The sequence below is a fragment of the Oncorhynchus mykiss genome, chromosome 14, assembly GCF_013265735.2.
Source record: "Oncorhynchus mykiss isolate Arlee chromosome 14, USDA_OmykA_1.1, whole genome shotgun sequence".
Taxonomy (NCBI): domain Eukaryota; kingdom Metazoa; phylum Chordata; class Actinopteri; order Salmoniformes; family Salmonidae; genus Oncorhynchus; species Oncorhynchus mykiss.
This window is the reverse complement of record NC_048578.1, coordinates 16,081,368-16,095,264: the sequence shown is the minus strand read 5'-3', so window position 1 is coordinate 16,095,264 and position 13,897 is coordinate 16,081,368. Positions and strand designations below refer to the sequence as shown.

General features: G+C 43.0%; 1 protein-coding gene across 4 annotated transcripts in view; it reads left to right on the top strand.

The window, feature by feature from the left end:
- LOC110488912 (TBC1 domain family member 9B) overlaps nt 1-13,897 on the top strand; it is a 46,102-nt gene that overhangs the window by 18,917 nt on the left and 13,288 nt on the right. For all 4 annotated transcript variants that reach the window (XM_036943042.1, XM_036943043.1, XM_021561372.2 and 1 more), the window contains 5 exons: nt 3,082-3,296; nt 5,718-5,835; nt 12,484-12,769; nt 13,050-13,179; nt 13,319-13,417. In XM_036943042.1, coding sequence (XP_036798937.1) covers nt 3,082-3,296; nt 5,718-5,835; nt 12,484-12,769; nt 13,050-13,179; nt 13,319-13,417 — 848 coding nt within the window. The remainder of the gene's footprint in view (nt 1-3,081; nt 3,297-5,717; nt 5,836-12,483; nt 12,770-13,049; nt 13,180-13,318; nt 13,418-13,897) is intronic.

Here is a 13,897-nt window from a genome sequence, read left to right as displayed (position 1 = left end):
ACAATCATCTCCTTTGTCTTGATCACATTGAGGGAGAGGTTGTTGTCCTTGTACAACATGGTCAGGTCTCTCAGGTCTCTGGCCTCCTCCCTGACCTCCTCCCTATAGGCTGTCTCATCGTTTTCAGTGATCAGGCCTACCACTGTTGTGTCATCAGCAAACTTAATGATGATGTTGGAGTTGTGCCTGGCCGTGCAATCATGAGTGAACAGGCAGGGAGTGCAGGAGGGGACTGAGCACGCACCCCTGAGGGGCCCACGTGTTGAGGATCAGCGTGGCGGATGTTTTGTTACCTACCCTTACCACCTGGGGGCGGCCCGTCAGGAAGTCTAGGATCCAGTTGCAGAGGGAGTTGTTAAGTCCCAGGGTCCTTAGCTTAGTGTTGAGTTTTGAGGGCACTATGGTGTTGAACGCTGAGCTGTAGTCAATGAATAGCATTTCACATAGGTGTTCCTTTAGTCCAGGTGGGAAAGGGCAGTGTGGAGTGCAATAGAGATTGTGTCATCTGTGGATCTGGTGGTGTGGTATGCAAATGTAGCCTCATGTAGATAATGAAACATGTTCAATTTGGTTTAAATAATGCAAAAACAAAGTGTTGGAGAAGAACGTAAAAGTGAAATATGTGCTACGTAAGAAAGCTAACTTTCAGTTCCTTGCTCAGAACATGAGAACATATGAAAGTTGGTGGTTCCTTTTTAACATGAGTCTTCAATATTCCCAGGTAAGAAGTTTTAGGTTGTAGTTATTATAGGACTATTTCCCTCTATACCATTTGTATTTCATTAACCTATTGGATGTTCTTATAGGCACTTTAGTATTGCCAGTGTAACAGTATAGCTTCCGTCCCTCTCCTCGCTCCTCCCTGGGCTCGAACCAGCAACACATCGAAGCGTTACCCCATGCAGAGCAAGGGAAACAACCACCCCAAGGCTCAGAGCGAGTGAAGTTTGAAACGCTATTAGCGAGCGCTAACTAGCCAGCCATTTCACTTCGGTCACACCAGCCTCATCTCGGGAGTTGATAGGTTTGAAGTCATAAACAGCGCAATGCTTGACGCACAACGAAGAGCTGCTTGCAAAAGGCACAAAAGTGCTGTTTGAATGAATGTTACGCGCCTGCTTCTGCCTACCACCGCTCAGTCAGATACTTAGATACTTGTATGCTTGTATGCTCAGTCAGATTATATGCAACACAGGAAACGCTAGATAATATCTAGTAATATCATCAACCATGTGTAGTTAACTAGTGATATGATTGATTGTTTTTTATAAGATAAGTTTAATGCTAGCTAGCAACTTACCTTGGCTTACTGCATTTGCGTAACAGGCAGTCTCATTGTGGAGTGCAACGAGAGAGAGGCAGGTCGTTATTGCATTGGACTCGTTGACTGTAAGGTTGCAAGATTGGATCCCCCAAGCTGACAAGGTGAAAATCTGTTTTTCTGCCCCTGAACGAGGCAGTTAACCCACCGTTCCTAGGCCGTCATTGAAAATAAGAATGTGTTCTTAACTGACTTGCCTAGTTAAATAAAGATTAAATAAAGGTGTGAGAAAAAAAAATTGAAAAAAAATTGGCAAATTTTTATGAAAACTTGAAATCGGCCCTAATTAATCGGCCATTCCGATTAATCGGTCGACCTCTAGTATGTACGTACAGTCACTGTGGGGATGACGTCCTCTATGCACTTCTTGATAAAGCCAGTGACTGATGTGGTGTACTCCTCAATGCCATCGGAAGAATCCCGGAACATATTCCAGTCTGTGCTAGCAAAACAGTCCTGTAGCTTAGCATCTGCTTCATCTGACCACTTTTTTTAATAAACCGAGTCACTGGTGCTTCCTGCTTTAATTTTTTATTGTAAGCGGGACTCAGGAGGATAGAGTTATGGTCAGATTTGCCAAATGGAGGGCGAGGGAGAGCTTTGTACGCGTCGCAGTATGTGGAGTAGAGGTGGTCTAGAATTGTTTTCCCTCTGGTTGCACATTTAACATGCTGATAGAAATTCTGTAAAACTGATTTAAGTTTCCCTGCATTAAATTCACCGGCCACTAGGAGCGCCGCCTCTGAGTGTTTTCCTGTTTGCTTATGGCGGAATACAGCTCATTTAGTGCGGTTTTAGTTCTAACCTCGCTCTGTGGTGGTATATAGACAGTTACGAAAATAACAGATGAAAACTCTCTGGGCAAACAGTGAGGTCTGCAGCTTATCATAAGATACTCCACCTCAGGCGAGCACAACTTTGAGACTTCCTTAGATATCGTGCACCAACTGTTGTTTACATAAATGCATAGGCCCCCGGCCCGTGTCTTATCAGAGGCTGTTTTTCTCTCTTGCCGATAGTGTATAACCCGCCCGCTCTATGTTCTTCATATCGTTGTTTACTGTGTTGCCACCATGTTAGCAACACAGTGAACAATACTCATTATGAATAAGTGAGTCTGTGTGTGCAAGCAAGCATTGTGTGTGTCAAGACTACATCCACATCAGAATTCGGTTAGTATCAAGGACAGCAGTCACTCCTACCTTGTGACCTGAAGGTAGTGTGTGTTTGTCTCTCTGTTGCTGTGGTTATTAGGGAAGTGTTGTTGTTACCTAGTGGTGCAACGTCTGACTAATCTGAGATCAACTGACTCCCTGGACTCCGGAGTCATATGGCCTAGCTAAGTAACTGTTACGAAACTGAGCCCATAGGTTGTGTTGCTATGTGGATGCGTCATACTATGTTAAAATGGTAGCACTTAATAAACGGGGCTAAATGAACAGGATTGTGTCATGCAATGATATCTGGAGTGAGAGTTAATGACAAGTCTAAATTCTGTTTTCAGGAATCCCTCGAATTAGTGTTTTCTAGCAAATATGTAAAGCTTAACCACGTTTTTGATGGTACAACAAAGAAACTACCAGTTGTCTGAATCTGACCTCTATTTTTTTTTATTTTTTTTACAATGGTTAGAATCAAAAGGATCTAAACATTAAATAATTTGCCCACTGACAAACCCATATTGTCTGTGTCTGTCTTATAATCTATTGAGTTAACCACTTACCCCCATCCATCCATCAATCAATCCATCCCCTCTCCAGGAGCTCAGAATGAGATGGACACCCACCCTGGCTACTATGCTGAGCGGGTGGAGCAGGCCATGGGACGCTGTACCCTGGCCACGGAGGAAATCGAGAGGGACCTGCACCGCTCCATGCCTGAGCACCACGCCTTCCAGAATGAGATGGGCATCGCTGCCCTCCGCAGGGTCCTCACCGCCTACGCCTGCCGCAACCCTGGCATAGGATACTGCCAGGTATGCCGACTAGTCGGGGGGGGGGGGGGGGGGGGGGGGGGTTGTACCGCATTGTTTAAAACTATGCAGGTGGTCAACATTGTAAGTAGCCTTGTCCACACATCAGAAACATCACGTTTTTGTAGTGTGATGCACAAGTACACTCCCTGGACAGGACGCTAGTCTATCGCAGGGCCACATTATCAACACTGACTTAGACTTTATATTACAATTTCTTACTTACACTACATAACCAAAAGTATGTGGACACCTGCTCGTCGAACATCTCATTATAAAATCATGGGCATTAATATGGAGTTAGTCCCCCCTTTGCTGCTATAATAGCCTCCATTCTTCTAGGAAAGCTTTCCACTAGATGTTGGAACACTGCTGCGGGGACTTCCATTCAGCCACAAGTGAGGTCGGCCAATGATGTTGGACGATTAGGCCTGGCTCGCAGTCGCCGTTCCAATTCATCCGAAAGGTGTTCGATAGGGTTGAGGTGCAGGCCAGTCAAGTTTTTCCACACCGATCTCGACAAACCATTTCTGTATGGACCTCGCTTTGTGCATAGGGCATTGTCATGCTGAAACAGGAATGGTCTTTCCTCAAACTGTTGCCACAAAGTTGGAAGCACAGAATCATCTAGAATGTCATTGTATGCTGGAACTAAGGGGCCTAGCCCGAACCATGAAAAACAGCCCCAGCCCATTATTCCTTCTCCACCAAACTTTACAGTTGGCACTATGCATTCGGGCAGGTAGCGTTCTCATGGCATCCGCCAAACACAGATTTGTCCGTCAGACTGACAGATGGTGAAGCGTGAGTGAACGTGTTTCCACTGCTACAAGGTGGCGAGCTTTACACCACTCCAGCCTATGCTTGGCATTGCGCATGGTGATCTTATGCTTGCATACGGATGCTCGACCATGGAAACCCATTTCATGAAGCTCCCGGCAAACAGTTCTTGTGCTGATGTTGCTTCCAGAGGCAGTTTGGAATTCGGCAGTGAGTGTTGCAACCGAGGACAGACGCGCTATGCGCTTCAGCACTCTGCGGTCCCGTTCTGTGAGCTTGTGTGGTTTATTTAACTGTAATTAACCATTTGATTCCTGATACTGGCCAATTGAGTTGAATGTTTTGAAGTAGTAGAATGTGCCTATAGCTATAATTAGAAAATACCAGGAAAATGTCATCTAAAACAAAGCGTGAATGTTTTCATGAAACATAATCATGATATTTTAACTAGGTTCTTTGACTGTAAATTATTCTGTCAGGGTGACTACTCGTATCCGGGAGGCTTTTCATTGACCCATAAACTGTTTATTCATTACTGTAAAGCAGTGTTTCCTCTGGAAAATGTGTTAGCTGTGGGGGGAAAGTAATTGGGGGTGGGGGGGTTTAAGGGATCCCCCATTTTGGGGGTGTTTCGGGTCTTGGTTCTGTTGACATAGTTCTGGTGACTTTTTAGAAGGAAAAAACTCACTGTCTAAAAAATAATTTCCTCCCCCAGAAATGAGCTCAATTACATATTGGTCAAGTTATTATAGTATACAGGATGCAATTTAAGGTTGAGTGCTGCAGCTATCCAAAGAAACACAACAGAGACCTTCTTTCTGAAATAAAAATGTTTATCTTGACAAAATTAACAGAGGAACATTTGACTGAATATGAATTAGAGCCCACTAAGTCATGTTCATTACAAAAGGAGGGCGTTGGAAATCTCTTTCCAGGTTCTGACAAAAACCTAGTTCTGACATAGTTTACAGCTTGTCAGAGCACTTTATTCTTCTGGGCTTTTGGAAAAATATTTGTAATTGAACTCCTTGATGGGGGGGGGGGCATGCAGGAGGCGAGATGCTCTCCCTGCAGTCTATTCCTCAAGTCTGTTTTGACCTGCAATAACAGAAAGAATAATAAGAGAAAGGAGAGGGACAAAGGGGATCTACTTTCACATTTAAATGTTCCTACACCCTCTGCCTTCTGTTAATTGTAACTGGTATTGCCGGTGCATTTGCATGCCAGCTGGTTAAGGCAGGAGTAGACAGCCCGACTCATCAAACTGCGAGGCCAGCTTTGTCATTGCCGTCAGCTGGTCAAACCCCTGAAATACATGAAAAACAAAAATATGTACACCATTAAAGAGCCAACAGAGAAATTTGACCATGTCGTGAATTACAGTTGAAGTGGGAAGTTTACATACACTTAGGTTGGAGTCATTAAAACTTGTTTGTCAACCACTCCTCAAATTTCGGCACAACCCAAGGGGGGGCGCCAACCCAGACAGGAAGACCACGTCAGGTGACGCACCCCTCCTAGAGACGGCATGGAAGAGCATCAGTAAGCCAGAGACTCAGCCCCTGTAATAGGGTTAATGTACCTGTCTGTTTCTGTTGTTATAAACCTCTGTATCTATCACTGAACCGTTCTCTCTCTCTCCAGGCGATGAACATTGTGACGTCGGTACTGCTGCTGTACTGTACGGAGGAGGAGGCCTTCTGGCTTTTGGTGGCTCTGTGTGAGAGGATGCTGCCTGACTACTACAACACCAGGGTGGTGGGTGAGTGACTGACACAACCTCTCATAGACACACACTTGTGTTTAATTCCATTGGGTTATGTCTTTGTTTTGTCGCTCGCTACATGCCTAGGAAAGAATCCTCTGTTAAGATTCCTCCAAATCCCCTCATTTCAGAGTGTTTTATAGGGTAGACAAGCCCATTCTTCGTTCACTGCCCTTCAAATAGCCGTCACTTAAATTAAATTTACAGTGGTCACACAGTGACTGTGTCCCAATACCTATGCTTGTGCTCTAAATTAGTAGACTATTTGGGTATGGAAAAATAGAATGTTCTATAGTATGTGAAATTTTTTAAAATTGAGAATGCTTTAAATGCCAGGATGTCATACTCATTTAATCTTTTCATCTAGTAGAATTCCCTGCACACTATTGAGGAAGAGAATTGTCTTTCCACACATGTTTGACAATAGTTGATAATCAGAATAGGGGACGTGTTCTACAAATTTGAACAAATGTTTCTTTGGAACAAGCACGATTGCACATCTAAGATGACACCTTCTCAGCAATGTTCCCTCTAAATTGCACGCAGCTCCCATTGGACTGCCGCCATGAAGAAATATCAGCCCACACAGAAGCACGAGTTTGAACTCTAGAAAGTTGAGTGAAGTTTTCCCCCTTAGTTAAACACTATCAACGTTTCCCTTTACTGTGGGAATTGTGATCGAATCAACGCAATATTAATGCAATGCAACATACCTAAACAAAACAAACTATGCAAGAGATTTTGTTGTGGGCAGAACGCATCGGAGTATGATTCTATTGCATTAACACTCACGACTCAGCCCATACTCTACACAGACCAGTGAGGCATAACCAATCAGAGCTGCATTAGGCCTATATGCAAATAGACCAATGCTATAGAGTGCCTTCAGAAGTATTCAGACCCCTTGACTTTTTTTTCTCACATTTTGTTACTTTACAGCCTTATTCTAAAATGTATCAAATTGTTTTTTTTATTCTCATCAATCTACACACAATACCTGAGAATGACAAAGCAAAAACATATTTTTTTTACATAAGTATTCAGACCCTTTACTCAGTACTTTGTTGAAGCACCTTTTGGCAGCGATTACAGTCTTGAGTCTTCTTGGGTATGACGCTACAAACTTGGCACATCTGTATTTGGGGAGGGTCTCCCATTCTCTGTAGATCCTCCCAAGCTCTATCAGGTTGGATGGGGAGTGTCGCTGCACAGCTATTTTCAGGTCTCTCCAGATATGTTCGATCGGGTTCAAGTCCGGGCCCTGACTGGGCCACTCAAGGACATTCAGAGACTTGTCCCGAAGCCACTCCTGCGTTGTCTTGGCTGTGTGCTTAGGGTCGTTGTCCTGTTGGAAGGTGAACCCCAGTCTGAAGTCCTGAGCACTATGGAGCAGGTTTTCATCAAGGATCTCTCAATACTTTGCTCCATTCATCTTTTCCTTCATCCTGACTAGGGTTGCACATTTTGGGGAATATTCAGAGGTGGAAACTTTCCGTGGGAATATATGGGAATTAATGGAAATATCTGCAAATTAATATTAATACCATTTAAATGTAATGTTTTTTGCATTGGATATATTTACCATAACATAAACAAGTAGACATAATTGCAAATGATTAAATCTTTCCAATAGAAAAATAAATACATTTGTTACAAATTGAACTTTAATTAAATGAGTCAACTCTTCACATGGGATGATTTCACTGAACAACAAAAGAAAGGGAATATTGAATGATCCCCAATGATCCATCGCATCTTCCCAAAACGTTTTCAACATACATCTGTAAAATTATAGTCTAGAAACTAAGGCTTTGGTTGTCTTTCTCTCAGGCTTCCATGTCTTCTCCCTGGAACTTCTCAATGTCCACCTCTTGAACATCAGACTCTGGGGCCTCATCTTCACTGTCACGTTCCGATCTCGTTGAGGATGGCTCATTGTCAGGCTCAAAAAGCCTCAAATTTGCCCGGATGGCCACCAATTTTTCAACCCTTGTATTGGTCAGCCTGTTGCGTGCTTTGGTATGTGTGTTCCTGTCACGAGAATTTTCTCCCAATGTTCTAACCAAACTATTTTATAGCTTTGACCAATTCACCCAAGGTTGTAAATCCCGGGTTCAAAATAAGAATTAGGCAAAGTCTCAGATACTGCAAAAGGTTCATTCTTTATTCAGAGAGCTCTGAAGTCAAAAATGCAAAAACAGTAATTTTATAACTCCCACCCCCACCTACTTACACACACACACACAGTTTTATCACTTTTCTACCAGCCTTGGCAATTTCTCGCCGTTCCCCTCCTCCTTAGATTAGAGAGGCCTTGGAAGGGCCCTCTTTCCTGTTGTCAGTTTTCATGCGTAGTTCAAATGTCCTTTGTTTTCTCAACCATACATTTCTCACCCTTAACTTGTCTCACACATACATTATTGGATTATAGTCTTATAATTCTAATACATTTCACACCGTTAAATACGTTTCAGGGTGGAATTCTTTAGTCATTACTTTATTTTTTTATTTTTTTATTTTTTTATTTCACCTTTATTTAACCAGGTAGGCAAGTTGAGAACATTTACAACTGCGACCTGGCCAAGATAATGCAAAGCAGTTTGACACGTATAACAACACAGAGTTACAAATGGAGTAAAAAAACAAAACAAGTCAATAATACAGTAGAAAAATAAGTCTATTTACAATGTGAGCAAATGAGGTGAGATAAGGGAGGTAAAGGCAATAAATAGGCCATGATGGCGAAGTAAATCAAAATATAGAAATTAAAACACTGGAATGGTAGATTTGACAGTAGATGAGTATGCAAATTAGAAATACTGGGGTGCAAAGGAGCTAAATAAATAAATACAGTAGGGGAAGAGTTTAAGAGACTTTAAACATAAATTCCCTTATCAGTTCCCAAACAAGGACCAGTTGCGCTCTGAGGCGGCTGATGTTGGTGGGATTTGGAGGATGATGGAGGCAACAGGGAAAGAGCCTCAGATCCACAAAGTCCCTTCCACCAGGTGGCTGATGATATATGTTTGCACGATTGCCATATTGCATCTCCATCCCAAAGCCCTTGCTTGGAAGTGTACTTCGCCAGACTGCCAAGAACCTTGCCCTCATCCAGGCCAAGGTGGAAAGACACGGTAGTGATGACACCATAGGCCTTGTTGATCTCTGCACCAGACAGGATGCTCTTGCCAGCATACTTGGGGTCCAACATGTACGCTGCGGTGTATATGGGCTTCAGGTAGAAGTCTTCATGCTTTTTGATGTATTTCAGAACTGCAATTTGCTCTGCATGGAGCAACAGTGAAGTGGGCAGGGCAGAACGGATTTCTTCTTAGATCTGCAAGCAGAGTCTGAACATCAGACAGGATGGCATTGTCTCCCTCAATCCGTGCAATGGCTACTACTATAGGTTTCAGGCTGCTTACAACTCTCTCCCAAAATACATAATCCAGGAGGATCCTCTTGATGGGCCTGCCCATATCTGCATACTGTGATATGGCCGTTTCTTGGAGAGACTCCTTCCCCTCCAGGAGACTGTCAAACATGATAACACCACCCCAACGGGTGTTGTTGGGCAGCTTCAATGTGGTGCTCTTATTCTTCTCACTTTGCTTGGTGAGGTAGATTGCTGCTATAATTTGATGACCCTTCACATACCTAACCATTTCCTTGGCTTTCTTGTAGAGTGTATCCATTGTTTTCAGTGCCATGATGTCCTTGAGGAGCAGATTCAATGCATGAGCAGCACAACCAATGTGTGTGATGTGAGGGTAGGACTCCTCCACTTTAGACCAAGCAGCCTTCATGTTCGCAGCATTGTCTGTCACCAGTGCAAATACCTTCTGTGGTCCAAGGTCGTTGATGACTGCCTTCAGCTCATCTGAAATGTAGAGACCAGTGTGTCTGTTGTCCCTTGTGTCTGTGCTCTTGTAGAATACTGGTTGAGGGTTGGAGATTACGTGGTTAATTATTCCTTGCCCACAAACATTCAACCACCCATCAGAGATGATTGCTATACAGTCTGCTTTCTCTATGATTTGCTTGACCTTCACTTGAACTCTGAACTCTGCATCCAGCAAATGAGTAGATAAAGCATGTCTGGTTGGAGGGGTGTATGCTTTGTGAAGAACATTCAGAAATCTCTTCCAATACACATTGCATGTGAGCATTAGAGGTGAACCAGTTACATACACAGCTCGAGCAAGACATTCATCAGCATCTCTGACTACGTTCCTCCCATTTAGTCAAAAAAACTTCTGGTTGAAGGAGGATCATGAGCTGTTGCTATCAATAAGGTGTCTGATTCATCATTTTCACCTTGAATAGAGGTAGAGGAACTTTTGTGAGCATGGAGGGGACTTTATGGACTTGTCCAGATTAATGTTTTAAAATTAAACATGTTTGGAAACAGGTGAATTAACACTCCTCAGTTAGCAGGCTCAAGCAAGATAAAACCCACATCGTAGCAAAAACTAACTTGCAGAAATTGTAAACAAGTTAGAAATTATTTAAACACACTTTGCTGTAGGCTACTATTCACTAGTTAACCAAAAATTATGTATGTCATAAAATATATTCACCCCACCCAGTATTGTAATCAAAAGTATGTAGTCCTTGGCTCAGACAGTGTAGTAGTGTTGGCTCAATAGCATCTCATTAGTGTTCAAGATCTTGAGAATCAGCAGTACATGTGATGGAAAAATGCACTGTGCATGCAGAGGGTTGCAATTCCATTGAATTGGGGATAGTTTAACCAAAATATGCCACAAGACCTAGAATTGCCTTGTGTGTATCCTCACAGAAAAGGTTCACTGTTATAAGCTAACATTTTTTGATTAATTTAAGCAAAATTCCCGGGCTTAACTTCCATTGGAAAATTTCCGGCAATTTCCTGGAAAGTTTCCGACCCTTTGCAACCCTAACCCGGACTAGTTCCCAGTCTCTGAAAAACATCCCCACAGCATGATGCTGCCACCACCATGCTTCACCATAGGGATAGTGCCAGGTTTCTTCCAGACGAGACACTTGGCATTCATGCCAAATAGTTCAATCTTGGTTTCATCAGACCAGAGAATCTTGTTTGTCATGGTCTGAGAGTCTTTGGGTGCCTTTTGGCAAACTCCAAGCGGGCTCTCATGTGCCTTTTACTGAGGAGTGGCTTCCGTCTGGCCACTCTACCTTAAAGGCCTGATAGGTGGAGTGCTGCCGAGAGCTGGTTGTCCTTCTGGAAGGTTCTCCCATCTCCACAGAGGAACTCTAGAGCTCTGTCAGAGTGACCAGTGGGTTCTTGGTCACCTCCCTTCCATTTTAAGAATGATGGAGCCAACTTTGTTCTTGGGGACCTTCAATGCTGCAGAAATGTTTTTTTCCCCTTCCTCAGATCTGTGCCTCGACACAATCCTGTCTCGTAGCTCTACGACAATTCCTTTGACCTCGGGGCTTGGTTTTTGCTCTGACTTGCACTGTGGGACCTTGTATGGACAGGTGTGTGCCTTTTCCAAATCATGTCAAATCAATTGAATTTACCACAGGTGGACTCCAATCAAGTTATAGAAACTTCAAGGACGAACAATGGAAACAGGATGCTCCTGAGCTCAATTTCGAGTCTCATAACGAAGCGTCTTAATACTTATGTAAATAAGGTATTTCTGTATTTTACTTTTAATACATTTGCAAACATTTCTAAAAACCTGTTTTAGCTATGTCATTATGGGGTATTCTGTGTATATTGCTGAGGAATTGTTTTTATTTAATTATTTTTAGAATGAGGCTGTAATGTAACAAAATGTGTAAAAAGTCTAGGAGTCTGAATACTTTCCGAAGACACTGTATATGGACCTGTTCCGTTCACTTTGAACTCTCAAAGCTCTCAAAGCGAGAGCTGCATGTAGCCACGTGCACATTTTGTTCATATCCTTTGCTATTTATTGAGTCACTCGCCCAGTTACAGATCATTTGGAGTCAGTGATTGCTTCCTGCAAGTGGACAAAACGTGTACATTTTTAGACATCTTTAAAAAGTGAGTAGTTAAATCAATAGCTTTTTTTTTGTGTCTTCAAAGGGCAGTATTGTATTTTGAGACCGGCTTGAATAAGCTAAGTAGGCAGAGGATAGCATCATTTGTCTTATTCTCTGTAATAATGGCATGGGAATAATAATGCATTGTATTTTGTAAAGTGGTTTCTTGCATCAAACAACATACCACCATCTTCAGTCACCTCCTTGTCTGAAGGACAAGTGGATAAACGGGTTAATGTCAAGCCCTGCATGTTTGTTTCAAAAGTCTCATGGAATGTAGGCCTACATTGAACACCGCACATTGGCTGCTACTGTAGGCTGAATGATAGAACAGCTATTTCCATGTTAAAATGTTATGGGATGCATTTTCTCCGTTGTTTATGATGGTAGGTCACTCTGGTAGGCCTGCATTATGATCAAATTGCCACAGTAGCCTACTTGACCACTGTCTGAAAACTATCTTAAAGTGGGTATAGCATTAGTGTTCACAGTAAACTGGATAAAAAAAAATTTGGGGAGGGAACATTGCTTCTCAGTATGGATGAGAGGTATGTTGATATTTGTTGATTATTGCATACCTTTTTACTAAACAGTACGTTCTAAATAGTCTCTCTCTCTTTCTCTCAGGTGCTCTCGTTGACCAGGGTGTGTTTGAGGAGCTGACTCGCGCTTGCCTCCCTTTCCTCTACGAGCACATGCAGGAGCTGGGAGTCATCTCCACCATCTCCCTCTCCTGGTTCCTCACCCTGTTCCTCAGCGTCATGCCCTTCGACAGCGCCGTGCTTCTGGTTGACTGCTTCTTCTACGAGGGCATCAAGGTCATCTTCCAAGTGGCACTGGCCGTGCTGCACGCCAACATGGACACCCTACTGGACTGCAATGACGAGGGAGAGGCCATGACCATCCTTGGACGGTGAGTGGGGGAATAGAAGGGACGGAAGGAACAATTTCTCAAGTGCTTCTTCCCTAATTCACTTGACTGAACTGACTTCCATGTAATTGACACCAATACACATTGCACAGCCAAAATGTTTAATTGGAATAGTAACTATAGTGTAACTATACAGAAAGGTTTACTTGTTTTTTTTCTCCTTCTATTTATGAATGATGGCAGTACTGCTCTAGACTGAAGAAGCTATAGCCATATTACTCGGAGTGAGAAATATTGGATTATCTCTCTCACTCACTCACAGGTATCTGGACAATGTTGTCAACAAGCAGACCGTGTCTCCGCCCATTCCCCACCTCCACGCCCTGTTGACCAGTGGCGATGAGCCGCCGCCTCAGATTGACATTTTCCAGCTCATCAAGTCATCCTGTGAGGTAAGACATGACTAGTAGAACCACGTGACTTTTTCACACAACTCACTTAAGTCAATCACATAGCACAGGGAGAGATTGAATTCGATTCCACATATAAGTGACTTCACTGCCTTTTCCCTCTGTCTGTGTCTCTGAGCAGAAGTTTGGTAGTTTGCGTGCTGATGTCATCGAGCAGATGAGGTTCCATCAGAGGTTAAAGGTCATCCAATCGCTGGAGGACACCGCCAAGAGGAGCGTGGTGAGTTCATACATCAAAGAAGCAGTGGTGTAAAGTAACTAATTAAAAATACTTTGAAATACTACAGTACTTAAGTCGTTTTGGGGGGCATCTGTACTTTACTTCACTGTTTATACATTTACTTTTACTCCACTACATTCCTAAGGAAAATATGTACTTTTTATTCCATACATTTTCACCCAAAAGTACAGGCAGGACAGCAATATGCTCCAATACACTCACCTATCAATATAACCGTTGTCATCCCTACCGCCTCTGATCTGGCGGACTCACTAAACACAAATACTGCTTTTGTAAATTATGTTGGAGTGTGCCCCTAGCTGTCCGTGTGACAATTGAGTACTTTTTCCATTACTGCAAAGATGTGACCATGAATGAAGCGCTTGGTGACCTCACCTCTGACCATTCCCTATGAAATGACCCTCTGCAAACAAGCAAAACAGAGCAGTGGGATAATGTTTATCCAAATCTGTACTTGTG